This window comes from Mus pahari, chromosome 21 (genome assembly GCF_900095145.1).
Source record: "Mus pahari chromosome 21, PAHARI_EIJ_v1.1, whole genome shotgun sequence".
Lineage (NCBI taxonomy): Eukaryota > Metazoa > Chordata > Mammalia > Rodentia > Muridae > Mus > Mus pahari.
Genome location: NC_034610.1, coordinates 29,109,900 through 29,130,004, shown reverse-complemented (window position 1 = coordinate 29,130,004; position 20,105 = coordinate 29,109,900). Strand labels below are relative to the sequence as shown.

The 20,105-nt window shown below is 45.4% G+C and overlaps 1 protein-coding gene across 2 annotated transcripts in view; it reads left to right on the top strand.

The window, feature by feature from the left end:
• Rmnd1 (required for meiotic nuclear division 1 homolog) overlaps window positions 1-19,842 on the top strand; it is a 26,676-nt gene extending 6,834 nt beyond the window's left edge. For both annotated transcript variants that reach the window (XM_029533087.1, XM_029533086.1), the window contains exons 3-12: window positions 311-419; window positions 2,469-2,544; window positions 3,963-4,002; window positions 6,384-6,484; window positions 7,618-7,724; window positions 8,915-8,979; window positions 10,343-10,419; window positions 13,994-14,114; window positions 19,032-19,148; window positions 19,516-19,842. In XM_029533087.1, the coding sequence (XP_029388947.1) occupies window positions 311-419; window positions 2,469-2,544; window positions 3,963-4,002; window positions 6,384-6,484; window positions 7,618-7,724; window positions 8,915-8,979; window positions 10,343-10,419; window positions 13,994-14,114; window positions 19,032-19,148; window positions 19,516-19,548 (846 nt within the window). In that variant the 3' untranslated portion in view covers window positions 19,549-19,842. The remainder of the gene's footprint in view (window positions 1-310; window positions 420-2,468; window positions 2,545-3,962; window positions 4,003-6,383; window positions 6,485-7,617; window positions 7,725-8,914; window positions 8,980-10,342; window positions 10,420-13,993; window positions 14,115-19,031; window positions 19,149-19,515) is intronic.
• The last annotated feature ends 263 nt before the right edge of the window (window positions 19,843-20,105 follow it).

Below are 20,105 nucleotides of genomic sequence, written 5' to 3'. Positions count from 1 at the left end.
TTTTTTTGAGACAGGGTTTCTTGTGTAGCCCTGGCTATCCTGGAACTCACTTTGTAGACCAGGCTGGCCTCAAACTCAGAAATGCGCCTGCCTCTGCCTCCCGAGTGCTGGGATTGAAGGCGTGCGCCACTACACCCGGCTTGTAACTCATCCCCTTCATCCTTGCTCAGCTCTCTATGTGCACCTCTGAGGTTCACACACACTTTGCAGTGCTGGCTTTGCAGAGTACAGTTCCCTAGAGGGGTCCAGCTACCATTGAAGGTGCTTGAGCCCTTTGCTAACCTCAGCCCTGTGCTCATCCCCTAAACAGGACCTGATGCAGTGCACAGCATTTGCAACAGCCGATGAGTATCACCTGGGAAGTCTGTCTCAAGAGCTGGTCTCCTGTGGCTATGTGGAAGTGACAAGCCTGCCTAGAGGTACTGCTGCCCAGGGCCAAGTACACCATGTGTTAGAAAATGACTTTCCCGTGATGACTCTGGTGGGCATGTTTCCATTTCATTTTCCACTGATTTGTAATATGAAAAGAGTCCCAGCAAGGCATAGTGGTGCATGCCTTTAAGCCCAGCACTCAGAAGGCAGAGGCAATCGGGTCTCCATGAGTTCAAAGCCAGCCTGGTGTACACAGCAAGTTCCAGGACAGCCAGAGCTATGTAGTGAGAACTTAATCTCAGAAAAAAAGAAAATAGTCTCAAAGGTCTTTATTCAAATGACATGATTAAATATATTTGTAGAGAATTTTTGGATTAAGACAAATAACACTGTTTTAATCTTTATAGGATCACTGTCACTTGAGAAGATCAAAGAACATGTGGGCTAGCTTCCTGTTTTGGAATTAAATACCTACAGTAAATGTAAACAGAGGAATTGTTGATCTTAGCTCACAGTTTGGAGATTTCAGTCCATGGACAGTTCCCTGTCCATGGACAGTTCCCTGTCCATGGACAGTTCCCTGTTGTTTAGGGGTCTGTGTTAAGGAGCATACCCTGGTGAAGAACTGTGGCAGGGGAAACTGCTTACGCCACAATGCTGGGGTCCTTTTCAAAGGTGTACATCCAGTCACCTCTCTTCCTTCCAGTAGGCCTCACCTCTTAAAAACTGCAACACTTCCCAGTATGGTGAACTAGGTCCAGTCCTTTAACACACAGACCAAAATATTGCTGCTTTTCTATAACATTAAAAAGCTATTGTGCAGCCAGCAGCAGTGGTGCACACCTTTGATTGCAGCACTCAGGAGGCAGGGGTAGGTGGATCTCTTGAGGCTAGCCTGGTCTACAGTGCAAGTTCTAGGAACATACACACAACTCACACGCACACAGCCCTCACAAATAACAATGATAATAACTGATACACATTTTTTTAGATTTATTCATTTTTTATTTTTATGTATGTGAGTGCACTGTAGCTGTGCAGATGGTTGTGAGCCTTCATGTGGTTGTTGGGAATTGAAATTTTTTAGGACCTCTGCTCGCTCTGGTCAACCCCGCTCGCTCAGTTCCTGCTCACTTCTGCCCAAAGGTTTATTTATTATTATACATAAGTATACTGTAGCTGTCTTCAGATGCACCAGAAGAGGGCGTCAGATCTCATTACAGGTGGTTGTGAGCTACCATGTAGTTGCTGGGATTTGAACTCTGGACCTTCGGAAGAGCAGTCAGTGCTATTACTCACTGAGCCTTCTCACCAGCCCGATAAACATTTTTAAAAGCTATTTTAAAAACCATAATAGTGTCAGGACCTGAGAGGGGCTGTAAAAGAATTTATTAGCCTAAGACTTTTTAAAAAAGATTTATTTATTTTATCTATATGAGTACACTGTAGCTATCTTCAAACACACCAAAACAGGCATCAGATCCCATTACAGATGATTGTGGGCCATCATGTGGTTGCTGGGAATTGAACTCAGGACCTCTTGAAGAGCAGTCAGTGCTCTTAACCTCTGAGCCATCTCTCCAGCCTTTTAAGATTTATTTTTATAGCCGGGCATGGTGGCACACGCCTTTAATCCCAGCACTCGGGAGGCAGAAGCAGGCAGATTTCTGAGTTCGAGGCCAGCCTGGTCTATGAAGTGAGTTCCAGGACAGCCAGGGCTACACAGAGAAATCCTGTCTCGAAAAAACAAAAAAAAAAAAAAAAGATTTATTTTTATTAGTGTGCATATCTCTGTGCATGCACGTGTGTGTGCCAGGAGATGACACTTGATCATCTGGAGCTGGAGTTACAGGTAGTTGTGAGCCACCCAACATAGTTTTGGGAACCAAACTGAGATTCTCTGCAAGAACGACAAACAGTCTTTAAACCAGCCCCCAGTTTCACATATTTAAAAACCCCGGAATCTTAAACTGAAGTTGATTGTGGAACACTTTGGATAGTCACATGATCCTAAGACCAGATTAAAGCATGGCCAGGCTGCTCTCGGTACTTCATGTCACTCGGGACACAGCTTTGACTGGTGTTTTACATCACAGATGCAGCAAATATTTTGGTGATGGGTGTGGAAAATTCTGCAAAAGACGGTGATCCCGGAACAATATTCTTGTTCAGGTAAGACGGGAATGGCATGGCTTTGGGAAGATGGTTTGCACCCAGATGATTGTAGTCCCTAGCATGGGGTGTGCCTTTCCTGGGCTCTTCCCATGCCAGTGCATGAGCAACTGTAGACAACATCGCTAATGCTGTAGGTTGTAGAATATTGTACATCATCTTTTTATTAAAGGTTTATTTATTTCATTATGTTATGTGTATGAGTTTTTTTCCTACATATATGTCTGTACACCACATGCATGCCTGTCCGAGGAGACCAGAAGAGGGTACTGGTTCTCCTGGGACTGGAGTTACAGATTGTTGTAAGTAGATACATGGGTGCTGGGAACTGAACCAACTGTTCAAACGAGCTGGGAGAGCAGCAGGTTCTCTTAACCACTGAGCCATCCCCAGCCTCCAGAGGATGTCGTCTTATAAGATGGAAGGTTTTTTTTAATAAATTTTAACAAACTTTAATAAAACAAACAAATCACCTTTGCCTGGTATGTCCTTCCCTGAATATGCAAATAGGGCAGAGCAGCCTTGTCATTGCCCTTTTGAGGATCCATGCCTGGTGTCCGTCCTTCCTTCCCTTCTGCAGCATTTCAACTAAGATTTTAAGCTTGCCTGTCATATACTTAAGGGAGGGACGCCAGCTCACTTAGTCTTCCTTTTTTGAGATTTGAATGAGTGACAGTGGCAGTGGCAGCCACATAAAACACACGCTGTCTCATTTTGTAACTGACAAAAGGAAGGATTAGATGCATTTGGGGAGTAACCTATAGTCTGGGGACAAGTAACTAGCAGAACAGAAAGATGGACATCCAAAAGAATGTACACCGTAAGCCCGATGAAGTAATGCACAACCATACTCAAGCCAGCCAGGCTTAGTGAGCCACAAGTGGTTTTACTCACTTGCATTCTCGGTGCACTCTAAAGCAGCAGTTCTCAACTGTGAGACCCTTTCACAGGGGTCACCTTCGACCATCAGGAAACACAGACGTATGTTTTGATTCATAATCATAGCAAAATTATAGTTATAAAGTAGCAGCAAAGATAAGTTTATGTTTAGGAGTTATCACAACATGGTATTAAAGTGTCACAGCAATAGGGAGATTGAGAAGCACTGTGACAAAGGCTACCTTATCATAGTTTTCAGCATGACTCTGAGGAGTGTCTCTGGGGGCTAGAGAGAGGGCTCAGCAGTTAAAAGCACTTGCTATTCTTGCAGAGAGGGCCCAGCACATTCAATTCTCACCACTTATATTGGTGGTTCACAACCAACTGTAACTCTAGTTCCAGGGATCTGTCACTCTCACCTGACCCTTCGTGGGCACCAGTCACATACATACACAGCGCGCATACATACTTGGAGGCAAATAATCTGAAAAGAATGTGTTCTCCCTCTGCCGAGGTTGACTCTCCTATTCTTGAACCAGGGAAGGAGCTGCTGTGTTCTGGAATGTAAAAGAAAAAACTGTAAGTATAATAAAGTTTAAACTATGGTATTCTAAGAATAACTTGTCACTAGCACCCAGCAGTCTGAAGCCTAGAATACAGGGACATCACACAATGCACAGCTGACAGTATTTATCCCATTTCCCTCACCTTACAAAGTATACTGATTTATGATACAGCTGAACTAAATGAGATACTCATAAGTGCAACCAATATACTGTTTGTCATCCAGAACTCAGAGGGTGGAGGCAGGAGGATTATGAGATAGAGGCCAGTTCCTGAGTTAGATAATCTGCCTCCAAAAAGAAAAGGCTGACTGGGCATGGCGATCCGTGCCTGTAATCATGGTGCCTGGGCAGTGGAATCAAGGGATTGGCTGCACTGTGAGGCCAGTCTCTGGGGAAACGAGAGGGGAACCACATCCCTTCTCTGCCCCTCTGAAATCCTGATCCTCAGAGGGAGCCGTGAATAATCTCAGAGAGATCCTTCTCTGTGTTCTCAGGGTCACTAAAAGGAAGGAGATACACACACCTCAGGGGAGGGAAGGTGGGAGTAATGAAGTGGATGGGACCAAGTGGCTGCCTGGCACTGCAGAGACAAAAGAGGCCAATAACAGGCCCTGCCTTATGAGTGCTCATGAATAATTAAGATTCTAGGGGGGGGGGAAGCTTTTTTGGAGAGCAATTGGGAATACTCACCAGAATTCTAAGCATGTATGTCTGTCCCCCCACCCCTCTGTGTTCCCTCCCCTTCCCCTTGCCCCCTTCTTTTCAGTACAAACAGTAGTCACACTTCCAGGATGTTGGGCCTCGGCCATAGGGCTGTAGCCATAGCTCTTAGCAGTTCTTCAAGAAATACCTCACAGCAGGAAGACATAGGCAACAGAATTGATGCCCTGAGATGGAAGAACATGGAAATCATCCCACAAGAATAAAGATTCAGGGTGTATAAAGAAATTGAGCGTCTTCCTTTAAAGAGACTAGCAGTGAAGATGTAGTATTGTTACCGCTGAACTTCCCGGTGTACTGAAACAGCACAATGGCTGGGCGCTTCCAAACCTCCCTGGGGCTAATACACTACCCCTCCGGTAGTCCTGAATTATTCCTTATTAAAACCTTTATTCTACCTTGGCCGCCACGCACTGAGGCATGGGACACAATCCCTGACTCTTATGTTGGCAGTCTTTTGGTCTCTCTGCCCTACAGGTCTCAGGCCAGGACCTTCTCCTTTCTGGCCAACAGTGATTCTCCTCTTCCCTCGAGTCCCCCCTGACCCCCAACCTCAAAGCCCTGCCTCTGTCCCCCTGCTCAGCTATTGGCTGCTAACAACTTTATTTACCAGTTAGATCCAGCTGGGTCAGGGACCATCAGTGTGTCTCCCATTTCATTTGGGAACCCAGTTAACATAATATAAGCAGTAAACCAAATCCACAACATAATATAACCCCATTCATATAAAAAACATTACACATATGCTCATAGAAAAACATGTGGATGCATGTGGGTTTGTCCTTAGCCCTGCAGAAAAAAACGTGGAAGGATATTCACTAAGTATAACCACAGCTACCTCAGCATCAGGACTAGGGATCATTTTCTTTTTTTTTTTCTTTCTCTCTCTCTCTTTTTTTTTTTTTAAGATTTATATATTATTATATGTAAGTACACTGTAGCTGTCTTCAGACACCAGAAGAGGGTGTCAGGTCTTATTATGGATGGTTGTGAGCCACCATGTGGTTGCTGCGATTTGAACTCAGGACCTTCGGAAGAGCTGTCAGTGCTCTTAACCACTTAGCCATCTCTCCAGCCCCAGATATTTTATTTACATTTCAAATGTTATCCCCCTGGGGACCATTTTCCATACCTTCATGTTGCTTTAAATTTAGCTTATGTGTGAGTATTTTGCCTGCATGTTTGTATATGCACCATGTGAATGCTGGATGTTCTAGGGACTCAGAAGATGGCATCAGGTCCTTGGGAACTGGATTACAGTTACCTACTCTGGCCGCTAAGAACTGAACCCAGGTCTTCTACAAGTCCAGTTAACCACTGGGCCATCTCAGTCCCCGTGGCTTTAGTTTTTACAAGTAATTTGTCTATTCAGTTGTTTGTTTGTTTGTTTTTAAAGACACTTAAATAAACTATAATGTTAGGAGTGATTTTCTTTCAACTGCTGGATAATGGTGATCTTTATTTTCTTTTTTTATGCCCATTCGTTTACTACAGTCCACTGGTTGGTTTACTACAGCCCACTGGTTGGTTTACTACAGCCCACTGGTTGGTTTACTTGTCAGGGTGAACTTGTGTTTTCTTTAAAAGCTAAGTTTCAGAAAACACGCTGTTGAAGTGGTGGGAGCTGTTTATGAGGAAGTCGGTGTAACGCAAGCGAATGTCCTTCTCTCCTAGATGAAGCACGTGATGCAAGTTCTAGAGAGACACGAAACCCAGCCCTATGAAGTGGCTCTCGTCCACTGGGAGAACGAAGAACTCAACTACATGAAAACAGAGTAAGCACATGCATGACGAGGGTGGGAGAGGGCGAAGCCAAGCAGAGGTCACTGCACATGCATGGAGAGCCTTTAAGCTACTGGTACACACCGAGCACCCACAGCAGAGAACAGGATCGTGTCTAACTTCTCGTGGAATCAGCTAAGTCAAACCAATACAAGCATTATTCCAGAAATCAAAGTGTGCTCTTTGTAAGCAGCCTGATTAACATAGCACAGCTTCATCGGGTGGGTTGATCAAATTGTTCTGGGATGGATTTACTGCTAAGTAAATGCATGTTTTTCCAGTTGACTTTGACTGTGACAGAACTACAATGAGGGGATACAGGAGAACCACTTTGAGAATGGTCAGGCCTGACAGCATTCTCAGGTGAGGAGGCGTGGCCAGGCAACAGCCTTGCTGAGTTTCTCACTGTAGTTTAAACCCTACTCAGCCTCCTCAGTGCTGCGTCTGCAGGCTTACGCCATTAGGTCTAGCCTGTTTGTTCTGTGGAATTACTAACCTACTATATCTTTCTATTGAGTCATTTTTTTTCCCTGATGTTTTACTGATGAACATTTGACAATAAAGTTTATTGTGGAGTTGAAAAGATGACTCAGGGGTCAAGAGCACCAGCTGCTCTTGCAGAGGACCCAGTTCAGTCCCCGCACCAGCTCAACAGCAGTGTACTGGCTAGGGAGAGTAGCTCAGACTGTAGCTCAGCACTCAGAAGGTGAGGCTGGAGAATTCCCAGGAGTTTGAGCTGGCCTAGACTGCAGTGTGACACTGTCAACATATAGTAAAAAACTTCCCAAGCTTTACCCTACAGTTTTGTGGGTTAATTCCCAGGAATGGAATTATGTGGGTCTAAGGGTAGGAGGACATTTATAAAATGTAATAAGAAATTGTTTGCCAGGCTAGCGACACACACCTTTGATCTCAGCACTCCGGAGGCAGAGGCAGATGGATCTCTGTGAGTTCTAGGCCAGCCTAGTCTTATAGAGCAAGTTGCAGGAGAGCCAGGTCTGCACAGAGAAGCCTTGTCTCAAACAAAAAAAATTGTCAAAAGTGGCTTCTAGAAGGTGGTGAGGTGTTTTTCAGAACAGCAGCTGCTTTTAAGATTTCGAACCTGCTTTTTCTTTTCTTTTCACAGGGGACAATCAAAACTGCACAGAGGGGAAATCAAGCTGAACTCTGAGCTGGACTTGGATGATGCCATTCTAGAGAAGTTTGCCTTCTCCAACGCCCTCTGCCTCTCAGGTAAACTTCCCTGCTTTGCAGATGGCCCGGATACCATGTTCTTAAGCACTAGATAATGATTTCAGATTCTCAGGGCAGCCCTGATAGTCCCTTTCTCGTTAGAGATGTATGAATTATATTGTCCTTGTTGCCGTACTGTTAAAGCCCCACATCTGCAAGTGTAGTTCCTATTCCCCGCACCACCTTTGTTCTCTCCTCTCCTCGGCTGCTGTACTTGGTGCTCTAACTCAGAGAGAGCCCAGCCTGTGTGGAGATCTGGAAGCCATGGGTGCTGTGTAAGGGCCGTGATTCGCTCACAGCCCCGAGGAACATGAGAAAGGCCAAGGAAGTCTAACCCCTGCCTCACGCACAGCACTACCTCTAAGGCTAGGTGTGACTTGTGCCCTCTGAGTTTCTGAGACATGAGAACATATGGAATTCTAGGAGATATACCAGTGTTCTGCCAACACTTAGAAATCTGGAGTCCACACCCTCCTTTTCTTTCTTTATCTTCTTTTAGCTTTAGCTTTGAAGTTTTAGTTCTTTGGCTTTTGGTGGGGGGGGAGGTTGTATTAAAATTACTAAAAATTTCATTGTTGGGCTGGGGTGGTTCACACCTTTAACCCAAGCACTCAGGCAGCAAAAGCAGGCAGGTCTCTGTGAGTTCAAGGCCAGCCTGGTCCACAGACTAAGTTTCAGGACAGCCAGGACTACACAGAGAAACACTGTCTCAAAAAACCAAAAGTATGGGCTGGAGAGATGGCTCAGTAGGTAAGACCATCGACTATTCTTCCCGAGGTCCTGAGTTCAAATCCCAGCAACCACATGGTGGCTCACAACCATCTGTAACAAGATCTGACTCCCTCTTCTGGAGTGTCTGAAGACAGATACAGTGTACTTACATATAATAAATAAATAAATAAATAAATAAATAAATCTTTTTTTAAAAAAAGTAAATACCTAAAATAATTGACTACGTAGAATATCATGTGACATTTCATTGCTGTCTCGTATCTGAGCCATACTCAGATGGCGGAAACATCATTTTTTTAGCCGGGGTCAGGCTCGAAGTCATCAGGACTCAGGCTGCAGTATGAGCTCCATGCCCAGCTGCATATTCGCCTGTTAGTGAGGGGGCAGCAGAGGCACTGTGCACTCTGTGAGCACGTGGACATGATGGTGAGAAAACTTCCCTCTTCCTCTTTTCCCAGTGAAGCTGGCTATTTGGGAAGCAACCCTGGACAAATTTATTGAGTCTATTCAGTCCATTCCAGAGGTAATTATATCAGCTCTCTGCTTTTTATCAATAATTGGTTTCTTGGGGGAAAGTACTAATTGCTCAGCATAATAATATGCATATTTGAATATAAATAGTAATGAGAAAATCTACAGAGACCGTAGTAAAGACACTTTCAGTTACACATAAAGCGATGAACTAAGGATCAGGAATCCCACATTGGCTGTGACTTGAGAACTTGAGATGACTCTGCTGTGACTGCAGTGCTCTCAATGGGATTCAGGGAAGGGACAGTACGGCTGGGTGGAGCCCAGTGGGGACGCGGTTGCCCTGCACTCACAGAGTCCCAGGTTTTTACCAAAATGGAATAATATGATCAATCATTCTTGGGAAGGAGAACCCACTTTACAGTTAAGAGATAAGGAGTGGGGCTATAGAGACGGATACGCGATTGAGAGCACTTGCTGCTCTTGCAGTAACCTGGGTTCCCAGCACCCATGTGGGGGCTCACACCTGCTTGTCACCCGGGTTCCAGGGAATCCAATACCCGATTCTGGTGTTCACTGGAACTAAGCACTCATGTGATGCACAGACATACATGCAAGCAGATACTCAGATAAAATAAAAATAAGTCTCTAAAATGAGAGACGAGGATGTTTATCATTGAAAAAACTAAAATGGATAGATTAGCTTTCTCTACCAACATTTTAGTAGGAAGGAGACTTTGGGTCACAGTTTGGTAGGTTCATTCTGTCGTGAAGCAGGTGCACTGCTTAGGTCTTGATGGCCAGAAGCATCTGCTGGGACAAAGTGCTCACTTCATAGCAGCCAGCGTGCAGCAAGAAGGGGGACAAGGATCCCAGGAGCCCTCCAGAGGTGTGGAGCCGGTGGCCTAGCGGCGTCCCATTGGCTCCACCTCTAAAAGGTTTAACCATTTTCCAGTGACACGAGTTGTGGATAAAGCCTTGGACAGATGGTCTCTGGGGGCCACTCAGACTCTGGGCAGTAGCAGAAGGAATGAGAAGCCTGAGGGTGATAAAATTCGGAACTCTTGAGATGAGTTAAGACATTTCACCTGGGCAGGTCCTCTAAACCATTCATAGGAAATGAAGTGGCCCTTGAGAACCAGCTACATAGACCTAACACTATTAGACTGATTAGAAAGCTGTCCGTGCAGGGTGCCCTGCTGCCTGGAGGGCTGACTGACTGTTCCAGGCCTCCTCCCCACCCAGGGTACCAAAGTTGCGCATGGCCATCTTTGTCTAAAATGTCAGTGTTTGTTGCTGTGATGTCTGTGGAATAATGGAAACTGTGCCTGCTGGGAGGGGTACAGGTCATGGGACCCACAAAGGACCATTGTGTATGTGTTTTGGGGGTTTTGTTTTGTTTTATTCCCAAACAGGCATTAAAAGCTGGGAAGAAAGTCAAACTCTCTCATAAAGAAGTTATGCAGAAAATGGGTGAGCTCTTTGCCCTCAGGTAAAATGTTCTCTTGTAAATGAAGGATTTCCTTTAAGACAAAAGGAAATAAGCAGGAAAACCCGTTCTCCACCTCCAAGCCCCCACCCCTGTGAGGAGCATCCAGGCTCAGTTAGGACTGTCCGGAAATCTGATGGGTTCACAAGCAGAACTCATCTACATTAAGCCTGTCACTCAGACCCCCAGGAAAGCAGGATGGTGGCTCCAGGAAGCTTTACCCTCCTTTATTGAGGCTGGCAATGCACAGTGACAGGTGAGACGAGCTTGTCACTCAACTGTGCTGAGTTCATGTCTTTGTGGAGGGATGCATCCTGGTTGTGGAGGTCTCCCTGGACAGTGTCATCCGGTTTCCTTCTGAATGAAGTGCCCAAAGCTCCTTGCGGATGTTTTCCTGAGAACTGTCGTCCCACACGCCTAGACCAACCGCAGGAGAGGCCCAGCACTTCCGCATCTGTGCTTCTTACCGCGGGGATGCCCATTCGTATTTATTCATAAACCACATCCAACAGTAGAGCCACACAGACTTTGTGTTCTGTGAGAAGTAGGAGAGATTGTGTTCCCCCGTTCTCTAATACAAGCATAATCTATAAGCAAATTATAATTCCCAAACTCAAAAGTTAGGACTAAATAGATTTAATTCTCAAATTGAATAGTTTCTGCAAAGCCTGACTTTCCTTACCCTGTTTTTTTTTAAATCTTTACAGTGAAAGTGCTTATGTGTTATTACAAAGAGTGTAACAGGCCAGCAGGTGGCTCATTGGTAAGGCACTTGCCAGCAAACTTAGCAATCAGAGTTTGATCTCAGGAACCCAAGGAAAAGCTTGGAAACACAGAGGCAATCCACAAAGCTGTCCTCTAATCTCTGAATGTTTTCCATCACATGCACACACACCATACACACACACACACACACACACACACACACACACCATACACACACACACACACACACACACACACACACACAGGCATCCACACACACACACCATATGTATACACATACACACCATACACAAACACATTAATAATTCTTTTTTAAAAGTAAAAGAATAGGACTAGAAAGCAATTAAGAGTCTTGTTGCTCTCCCAGAGGACTTGAGTATGGTTACCAGTACATCAGTTCCCAACCACCTGTGCCTCCAACTCTAAATCTGACACCTTCTGGCCTCTAAGGACATCTGCATATGAGCCCACACACACATCTGCACAGACACATAGACACATATATCTACACACACATAAATAAAAATAAACCTCTTTTAAAAAAAGAGATGTAATGATCTGTGAAAAGAAAGAAAGCTAAGTATCTTAGGTAAGAAGTTAGGTTTTGGGCCTGCATGGTAGCACGTCTGTCTAGCATGCACAGAGTCCTGGCTTGGGTCCCCAGCACTTCACGATCAGAAGTTCAAGATGATCCTCAAGCTAGTGAGCAAGTTTGAGGCCAGGGTAGATTAAAAGAGACACACTCTCTCTCTTTTCCTTTCTTTTTCTTTTTTTTCCAAGATGAACTGAATCTGTAGACAAGGCTGTCCTTGAGCTCAGAAATCTTCCAGTCTCTGCCTTCCAAGTACTGGAATTATAGGCGTGCACCAGTACGTACGCCTGGCTGAGACCTTGTCTTAAAAAAATTAAACATCACCAGATACAGTGGTGCACGTGGTGGGAGGAAGCAGAGGCCAGCCTGGTGTATGCTGCAGTAAGTTCCAGGTCAGCCAAGGTTACAGTCTCAAAATACAAAAAACAAAGCAAAAAAATAAAGTTGCAAATTATTATATGGCATTATTCCATTTGTATAGCAAAAATATTTTTATTTCTCTTAATATAAACACACATACAAATCCGTACATGGAGAAATATACAGCCGTCCTTGGAGAGTAGAGGGTTTGGCATTGTTTGGTAGGTTAAACAGACTCACCACTGGATTTCCACTTTCTTCTCCAACATATTTTTTAAAGAATGAACAGCTACTTGTATTTATTTTACTATGTGTCTTTTTTTTTTTTTTTAAAGATTTTATTTATTTATTATATGTAAGTTCACTGTAGCTGTCTTCAGACACTCCAGAAGAGGGCGTCAGATCTTGTTAAGGATGGTTGTGAGCCACCATGTGGTTGCTGGGATTTGAACTCTGCACCTTTGGAAGAGCAGTCGGGTGCTCTTACCCACTGAGCCATCTCACCAGCCCACTATGTGTCTTAGTTAGGGTTTCCATTGCTACTACAAAACACCATGATCGAAAAGCAAGCTGGAGAGAAAAGGATTTATTCAGCTTACACTTCCATATCATATGGTTCATCATTGGAGGAAGGCAGGGCAGGAACTCAAGCAGGGCTGGGACCTGGAGGCAGGAGCTGATGCAGAGGCTGTGGAGGGGTGCTGCTTACTGGCTTGCTTCCCCTGGGTTGTTCAGCCTGCTTTCTTAGAGAACTCAGGACACCAGTCCAGAGATGGCATCACCTCCCATGGGCTAGACCCACCCTGCTTGATGACTAGTTGAGAAAATGTCTTACAGCTGGATCTCATGGGCATTTTCTCAACCAAGGCGCCTTCCTCTGACGACTTTAGCTTGTGTCAAGTTGACACACAAAACCAGCAAGTGCACTGTGCAGCATCACTCTTAAAGTAAGCGCAGACATCTAATACGAAAGGAGAGGTAAAAAATCAGAGTCAGCCAGTGTGGTAGCACACACAAACCTTACTGTTCTTAATACACTGGAGACTGAAGCTGCCAATGCCAAGCTAGCCTGAGCTACATAGTAAGTTCCAGGCCAGGCTAACCTACAGAGCTAGCAGAAAGGGACCTAGTGTATTTTTGCCTGTCTTGTGTTTGCATAATGACCGCAAGGATATAGAGGAACCTTAAAGGTGGTCAGTGAGTGAGATGGAAATGCTGCAGGTAAGAAAAGTGAGGCTATGGGCTGGTGAGATGGCTCAGCAGGTAAGAGCACTGACTGCTCTTCCAAAGGTCCTGAGTTCAAATCTCAGCAACCACATGGTGGCTCACAACCGCCTGTAATGAGATCTGAAGCCCTCTTCTGGTGTGTCTGAAGACAGCTACAATGTACTTATAATAATAATAATAAATCTTTGGGCCAGAGCAAGCAGAGGTCCTAAAAAAAATATTCAACTCTCAACAACCACATGAAGACTCACAACCATGTGTATAGCTACAGTGTACTCATATACATAAATAAATTTTAAAAAGAAAAAGTGAGGTTTACTGGTTTTGAGTGCACAGGTGTGTGAGTACACTTCCCCAATATTTTTTTTTTTAAGATTTATTTATTTATTATATGTAAGTACACTGTAGCTGTCTTCAGACATTCCAGAAGAGGGAGTCANATCTCCTTACGGATGGTTGTGAGCCACCATGTGGTTGCTGGGATTTGAACTCAGGACCTTCAGAAATGCAGTCAGGTGCTCTTACCCACTGAGCCATCTCACCAACACCCCCAATATTTTTTGAAGACTTTTAAGAGTGTGCTCACATGACACTATGAAAATATGGGCTATATAGTAGCTGATTTTTAATTCACTATAAATAAGAAGCTAAGCTGTCCCTTTTTTTATTTAGGCACCGAATAAACCTAAGCTCAGATTTCTTGATCACCCCTGACTTCTACTGGGACAGAGCAAACCTGGAAGAGCTTTATGACAAGACGTGCCAGTTCCTTAGCATCACTCGAAGAGTTAAGGTACGTGAGTACCGTGCATACCTGTATTTCCAACACTGAAGGCTGAAGCAGGCCGTTCCAGGACAGCCAGGGCGACACTTGGGCAGGGTTTGTGGGGAAATACAGTCTCTGCTACAATTAGTATGACTGAAATGTTCAGCATCTGGAGAAACACTCTTTGGATTCCCAGTTCCTCGTGTCCTCTCTGCTGTCACTTTCCAGTCTCTTTTTCTCAGGAGACTGACGGGACAGTTGCTCTCAGGACCAAGCTGGACTAGAGATAACCTGACAGCCTTGACCACCTGAAGGAAGGTATAAAACATAATGGTTACAAGAGGAGTTTTAGATACAATGTATCACACTGTAGCCCAGGCTGGCCTCAAGCTCCATGCTCCCCGTGCCCTAGTCCTTGGGTTACAAACCTGAGTCACATTTGGCTCCACTTCTCAGCTTTCTGTGTCAAAGGTTCACTCCTGAGATTTCCCTGTTGTTTTACTGCTGGTTTCCTTGTTTGTTTGGAGCAGAAGTCTCACTATAGTGCCAGGCTGGCCTTGGACTTGGGAACCCTGCCTCAGCCTCCCAAGTAGCTAAACATGATCTTTCCTTTGCATGTTACCTGGGGTGTGATATTTGCTTGTGTTCATTCTATATCTACATGCATCTATGTGCACATGCATTGTAGACAGTAGAGAGTAACTTCAGTCTTCCTCTGTGGCTGTCCATCTTTAAAAGAATTATATGTACCTGTATATATACATGTACAATGCCTGTTCTATGGGTGTAGGAGTGGGGAAGCCAAGTATTAGATCCCTTGGAGTTAGGACTACTGGCAGTTGGTAGAAGCCACCCAGGATGGTTGCTAGGAACCTAATTCTAACTCGGGTCGTCTGGAAGAGCAGCAAGCATTCCTCACTGCTAAGCCGTCTCTCCGTCCCACTCCACACTCCTCTGACAGGGTCTCTCTTACTGTCACTGGAGCTCACTAGCTTCCTAAGACTGGCTGGCCAGCAGAAACGTCGAGGGTCTTCCCATCCCCCACTCCCTCCTCAGCTCTGGGATTATGGGCATTTGCTTCTGTGCCTGTTTTTTCTCTTAATTACACTTGCTTATTTGTGTGTGTGCATTTGTGCCAGCATGCATGCGGATTAGGAAACATTCTCCTCCCACCACTTAGGGTTTTGGTGTTGAACCCAGGTTGGCAGGGTTTGTACCAAGTGCCCTTACCTGCTGAGCCATCTTGTAGCCACTGTGCCTACTTCTTTTTCTTTCTTTCCTTTCCTTTTTTTTTTTTTTTTCGAGACAGGGTTTCTCTGTGTAGCCCTGGCTGTCCTGGAACTCACTCTGTAGACCAGGCTGGCCTTGAACTCAGAAATCCGCCTGCCTCTGCCTCCAAAGTGCTGGGATTAAAGGGCTTAGCCTAGTTCTTTTTCAATCTGGGTGCTAATGACTGAAATCGGGTCCCCACGGTTGTAGAGAAGCACTTTATCAGCTGAGCCATCTCCCCAGCCACCACCTTCTCCGTTGCCCAGTCAGAATATGCTTCAGCTGCCCAGGCACAGTGCTGACTTTACAAGTGTGGGAGTGGGTGGGCGAGGGCACAGCTGCTAGGGTGTGCATGTGTGAGTCAGAGGGCAGCTTTCCTTCCGTCCTGTGGCAGGGACTGAGGTTAGGTTGTCAGGCTTAGCAGCGAGCACCTCTACCCATTGCTCCAGCCTGAAACGGGTTTTTGTCGTTTACTTTTAGTCTATCAAACAGTTTCTAAAGCCCTCAATTGCTTTCGTTGCCTAGAGCAGTGAGTTCAGCTGTGTCCTGTTCTACCCGATTTTCAAATATTACTTCCCCTCACTTCTCAAGCATCTCACGTCCATCAAGCAAACGATGTTTAAAAAAAAAAAAACAAACCTGTACAGTTCACTGAAAGCTGTGAATCTATCCTGCTTTCCAACCCAGACACTTGTCCTTTGCATTCATAATCCCACCAAAGGTACCACAGCCCTCACTCATCTTGGTGTTCCTATGCAGGAAGGTAGAGATACTAGCCAAATGTCAGGTAGACAGCCATTCCAAACCTTTAGCTGGCTCAGAAAGACTTGATTCCTGGTACTGGGCGGGGGGGAGGGGGGGTGTTCAATAAACCAATCAAGGTAGTTCCATATTCCAGATGTCTGAGACATTTGCTAATCCAGGTTGTCTGGACAGATGAAACAAGTATGGCTTTCCTGACTGGAGAATACACAGGCTGAAGATGTGAGGGAGAGACCAAAGCTGTGTGTCTATGAGGCCTCTCCGGTGCTGGCATTAGCTAACTGTGGTACAGTTTACATAAAACTAGCAGCTGATGGCAGCTTTGTCCTAGTTTCCTGGGTCAGGGCCCCTCACAAGGCTGCAAGCAACAGCAGCCTACTTGCCTGCCTAGGAAGGACCCACTTCCTGCCTTTTCACATGGCCGTTGCTAGACTCAGTCCCTCCAGGCTGATGCACTAAGGTCTCAGCTCCTCACCACAGACGATTCTGCACAGAGCATCTACTAACCATTGTGTGCACGGTAAGACAGTGCTAGAGAACAACACATGAGGCAGTGTCTTACGGCCTAATTACAGGCCCAGGCAACCCATCCTTTTTGCTGTGTTCTGCTTAAAACAAGTCAGAGGCCTGCCCACACTCCAGGAGAGGAGGTAACATTAGTGAGCACCACATCAGGAACATTTAGCTAGGACTGTAGAATTCTGCCTGTCAGAATGGAGTTAGTTTTAGCAGCCTACTTCGTAAACACTACATGTCCGCATACGACCCTGGCTACAGAGTTAGAAGCCAGCCTGGGTCTCAAAAGGGCATGATTCCCTAAGAGTATGAAGCATGGCTGGCAGGCGGGCGACATGTTACAGAGGGATGAGTGAGCTGTGGGGGAGGAGGTGGTTACATGAGGTTTCTCATACTAGGATGCTTAGAATGGGCACATGTGATGCAAATGCTGTCAGTTCTGAAAATAAAACCTCTTGTCACCAGCTTTTAGGTGCAGCCATACTAAAGTATTCCAGTTTACCCTTGGTGTGCTTCATTGTAATAATCATTACAATGAGGTGTAGGTGGCTTCCCCTCTTAGAATCGGCTGTTCCCACATAAGCTTAATGAATTGGTCAGGATCTAGCCATGAGCTCAGGACTGTATACTGCTGCCTGCACCACCACGTTTCCTGACCTCTGCCCCCCCCCTTCTTGGAAATTCTTACCATATTCATCTAGCTGTATTTCCCTTCCTGGGTCTCCAAGTGATCTCAGGCCTTCTGTACTGACATTCTTAGGTATCCATTAAACCAGCAGTTAGTCTCCTGAGTTTGAAACTGCTTTGGCTTGTGCCAAAATGCTTAGGCTAATCCAGCTTTGAACCAAAGAAAACTTAAGTTTGATCACCAGTGACTTTTCTCTTTTCAAGATGGGGGTCAGTGTGGCTGTGACTGGCCAGGAACTTGCTGTGTAGATCATGCTGGCTCTGGGCTCTGAAATCTGCCTGCCTTTGCTCCAGGGATTAGGATTTCACAATATTCATCTACAGGAAAGTTCCTTATTTGTCTAATGTAGATCTGTGTGGAGTTACAGGCAGTTGTGAAGCGCTGATAGTTCTGAGGAACAGCCTAGGGTGCCCTCTGCAGGAGCAGTCATACTCCTACTGCTGAGCTCCCTCCGGGCCACAGGAGCCTTAAAAGTTGTTACAGAACACTGCACAGATTGTTGTTAAAGCAATAAAGTCGGGAAGGAACATGTTCTCTGTTCTGTGGTCCCAGTTGAAATGGAGAGAGGATCTGAAAAGACGAGGCCAAGACTAAGTAGACAAAGACAGTAAAGGACCGCAGAGCCACCTGACAGTTACAGGTTAGGGACTACAATGTGGCTCTATCATCCGGCGTGTTCTGTGTGCTGACCCTCATTGGTAAAGCAGTTAAATGCTCTGTGCCAAACCCTGACTATGACATGCTATGATGCCACAGTCCCTGCCTAGACGGCAGCTCATATTGGCCAAACCTGCACTAACTATAATGTTCTGACTTTACAGCTTTCAGAAGTGCACAGGTTCTAAGTGGGTAGATAGCTGTACTCATATCCAGGTTTAAAGTCAGATGCTATTTGGTGCAACACCCATCCATACCCCACTCCAACCAGGCGTCATAACCCAGAATCTTTGCCATCTAGTGGTGAGTGTCTGTTACAGGTACTACATGTTTGAGTAAAAAGCCTTAGCATGCTCAATAAAGTTTCCCGTTCCCCTAACAAAATACTTAAAACATCCATCAGTCATGGATTAGTATGCAGTGTTTTGTGTTTTGTTTTTTAAACTGCAATACAAAGGGACCAAGAAATATAACTGACTTGGTAGTTTGTCCATCAAGCATGAAGCCTCAAGTTCAGTCGCCAGCACTGTTTAGATGTGGTGGTCCATGGAATACCAGCATTCCTGGAGGTGGGAGCAAGAAGACTTTAGGCTACTCTAGGTTACATGAGACCCCCATCTCAAAATAAATGAGTGCTGGAGAGATGGTCGATTAAGAGCGCTTCCTGCATTAGTACAGAGTTAAGACCCCAGCATCTGCCAGGCTTTAATCTGCTGCATGCCTTTAATCCCAGCACTCAGGAGGCAGGCCTACAGAGGGGAGCCAGGGCTATACAGAGAAGCTCTCTCAAAAGAACAAACAGATCCCAGTATCCATATAACTCTCTCACAAATGCTTAGTACAAGCTCTGAGGGGTCTTGACACTTCCTGGCCCCCACAGGCATCTATACACATGTACATTCATAAACATACACAATAAAACAAAATTGCATTATAGAGATGTTTCTAGATGGAGTCATTAAACACCCTCTGCTAAGCACTGGTCATCTTAGAGGACTAAGCATAAGAATTTGACGACCTAGCATATCTTGCTTGTTTTCTCTTTCTTGTAGGTTATGAATGAAAAACTTCAGCACTGCATGGAGCTAACAGACCTAATGCGGAATCACCTCAATGAGAAGCGAGCACTCCGCTTGGAGTGGATGATCGTCATCCTCATCACCATTGAGGTCAGCAGCAGCCCCTCGGTCTACTCCCACAGTTGCTTCAGATGACTAGACTAGTGTGCAAATGCATTAAGGGAGGTACCGAATTTTAAAGATGGCATTGGCTCCTTTTCATTGTAAGTTTGCCATGTGGAGCCTAACACCTACTCGCCTGCCTGCGCCTCAGCCCTGCAGCCTTGTGAGAAGGCAGGGCCGCATAGCTAACCAATCTTCAGTCAGCGGCCTTCACTGCTGTGCTGGTACTTCTGTCAACCTGACATGGTGAAGACTCACCAGGGGTTTGTGGGCCAAGGAAAAACCCTTTGTTCTTAGGAAATGAAATTCAGTTCTACCAGGAGACGTAGTAACTCTCGCTTTGTATTTTCCTAAGGTGATGTTTGAGCTGGGGAGGGTCTTCTTCTGACCTGCGGTCATGGAAGCAGCACACTGGGAAGAGAGAAGGCAAGTTCTGCAACCAACAAACCAGCGCTCACTACCGGAGACTCTTGCTCTACCCTTAGTCAGGGGGCTGTCAGTGTGCAGGGGCACACCTACAACCTCAGGAAACGGAAGCAGGAAGATCCTGAGTTCCAGCTAGCCCTGGGCTACACAGGGAAACCCACTCATCTCTGCACCGGGAAAGCAGAGGCACACTGTCCGGTTTGAGGCCAACAATAACAGCAGGACTGTCTCAAAATAAAACACACAAATGACATAATGATCCTTTCAGCTCTCAATTATGTTGCTACCTGAATAAAAATCTAGAGTATGGTGTTTGGGTCAATATACTCAAAGTTCTAAAGGGAAATGTTTCATCAGTTGAAAGAACAGTTATCACCTAAACACACAGAGTATCTAGCAAAATGAATGACTAGGCCAACTTTGGACACCATTCTTAAAACTCTGGGATCATGGCCCTGGCTTATGAGCCATGCAAACACTTGTGTTACTAGAGATGTATGTTGTTTGGCAGGAATACAT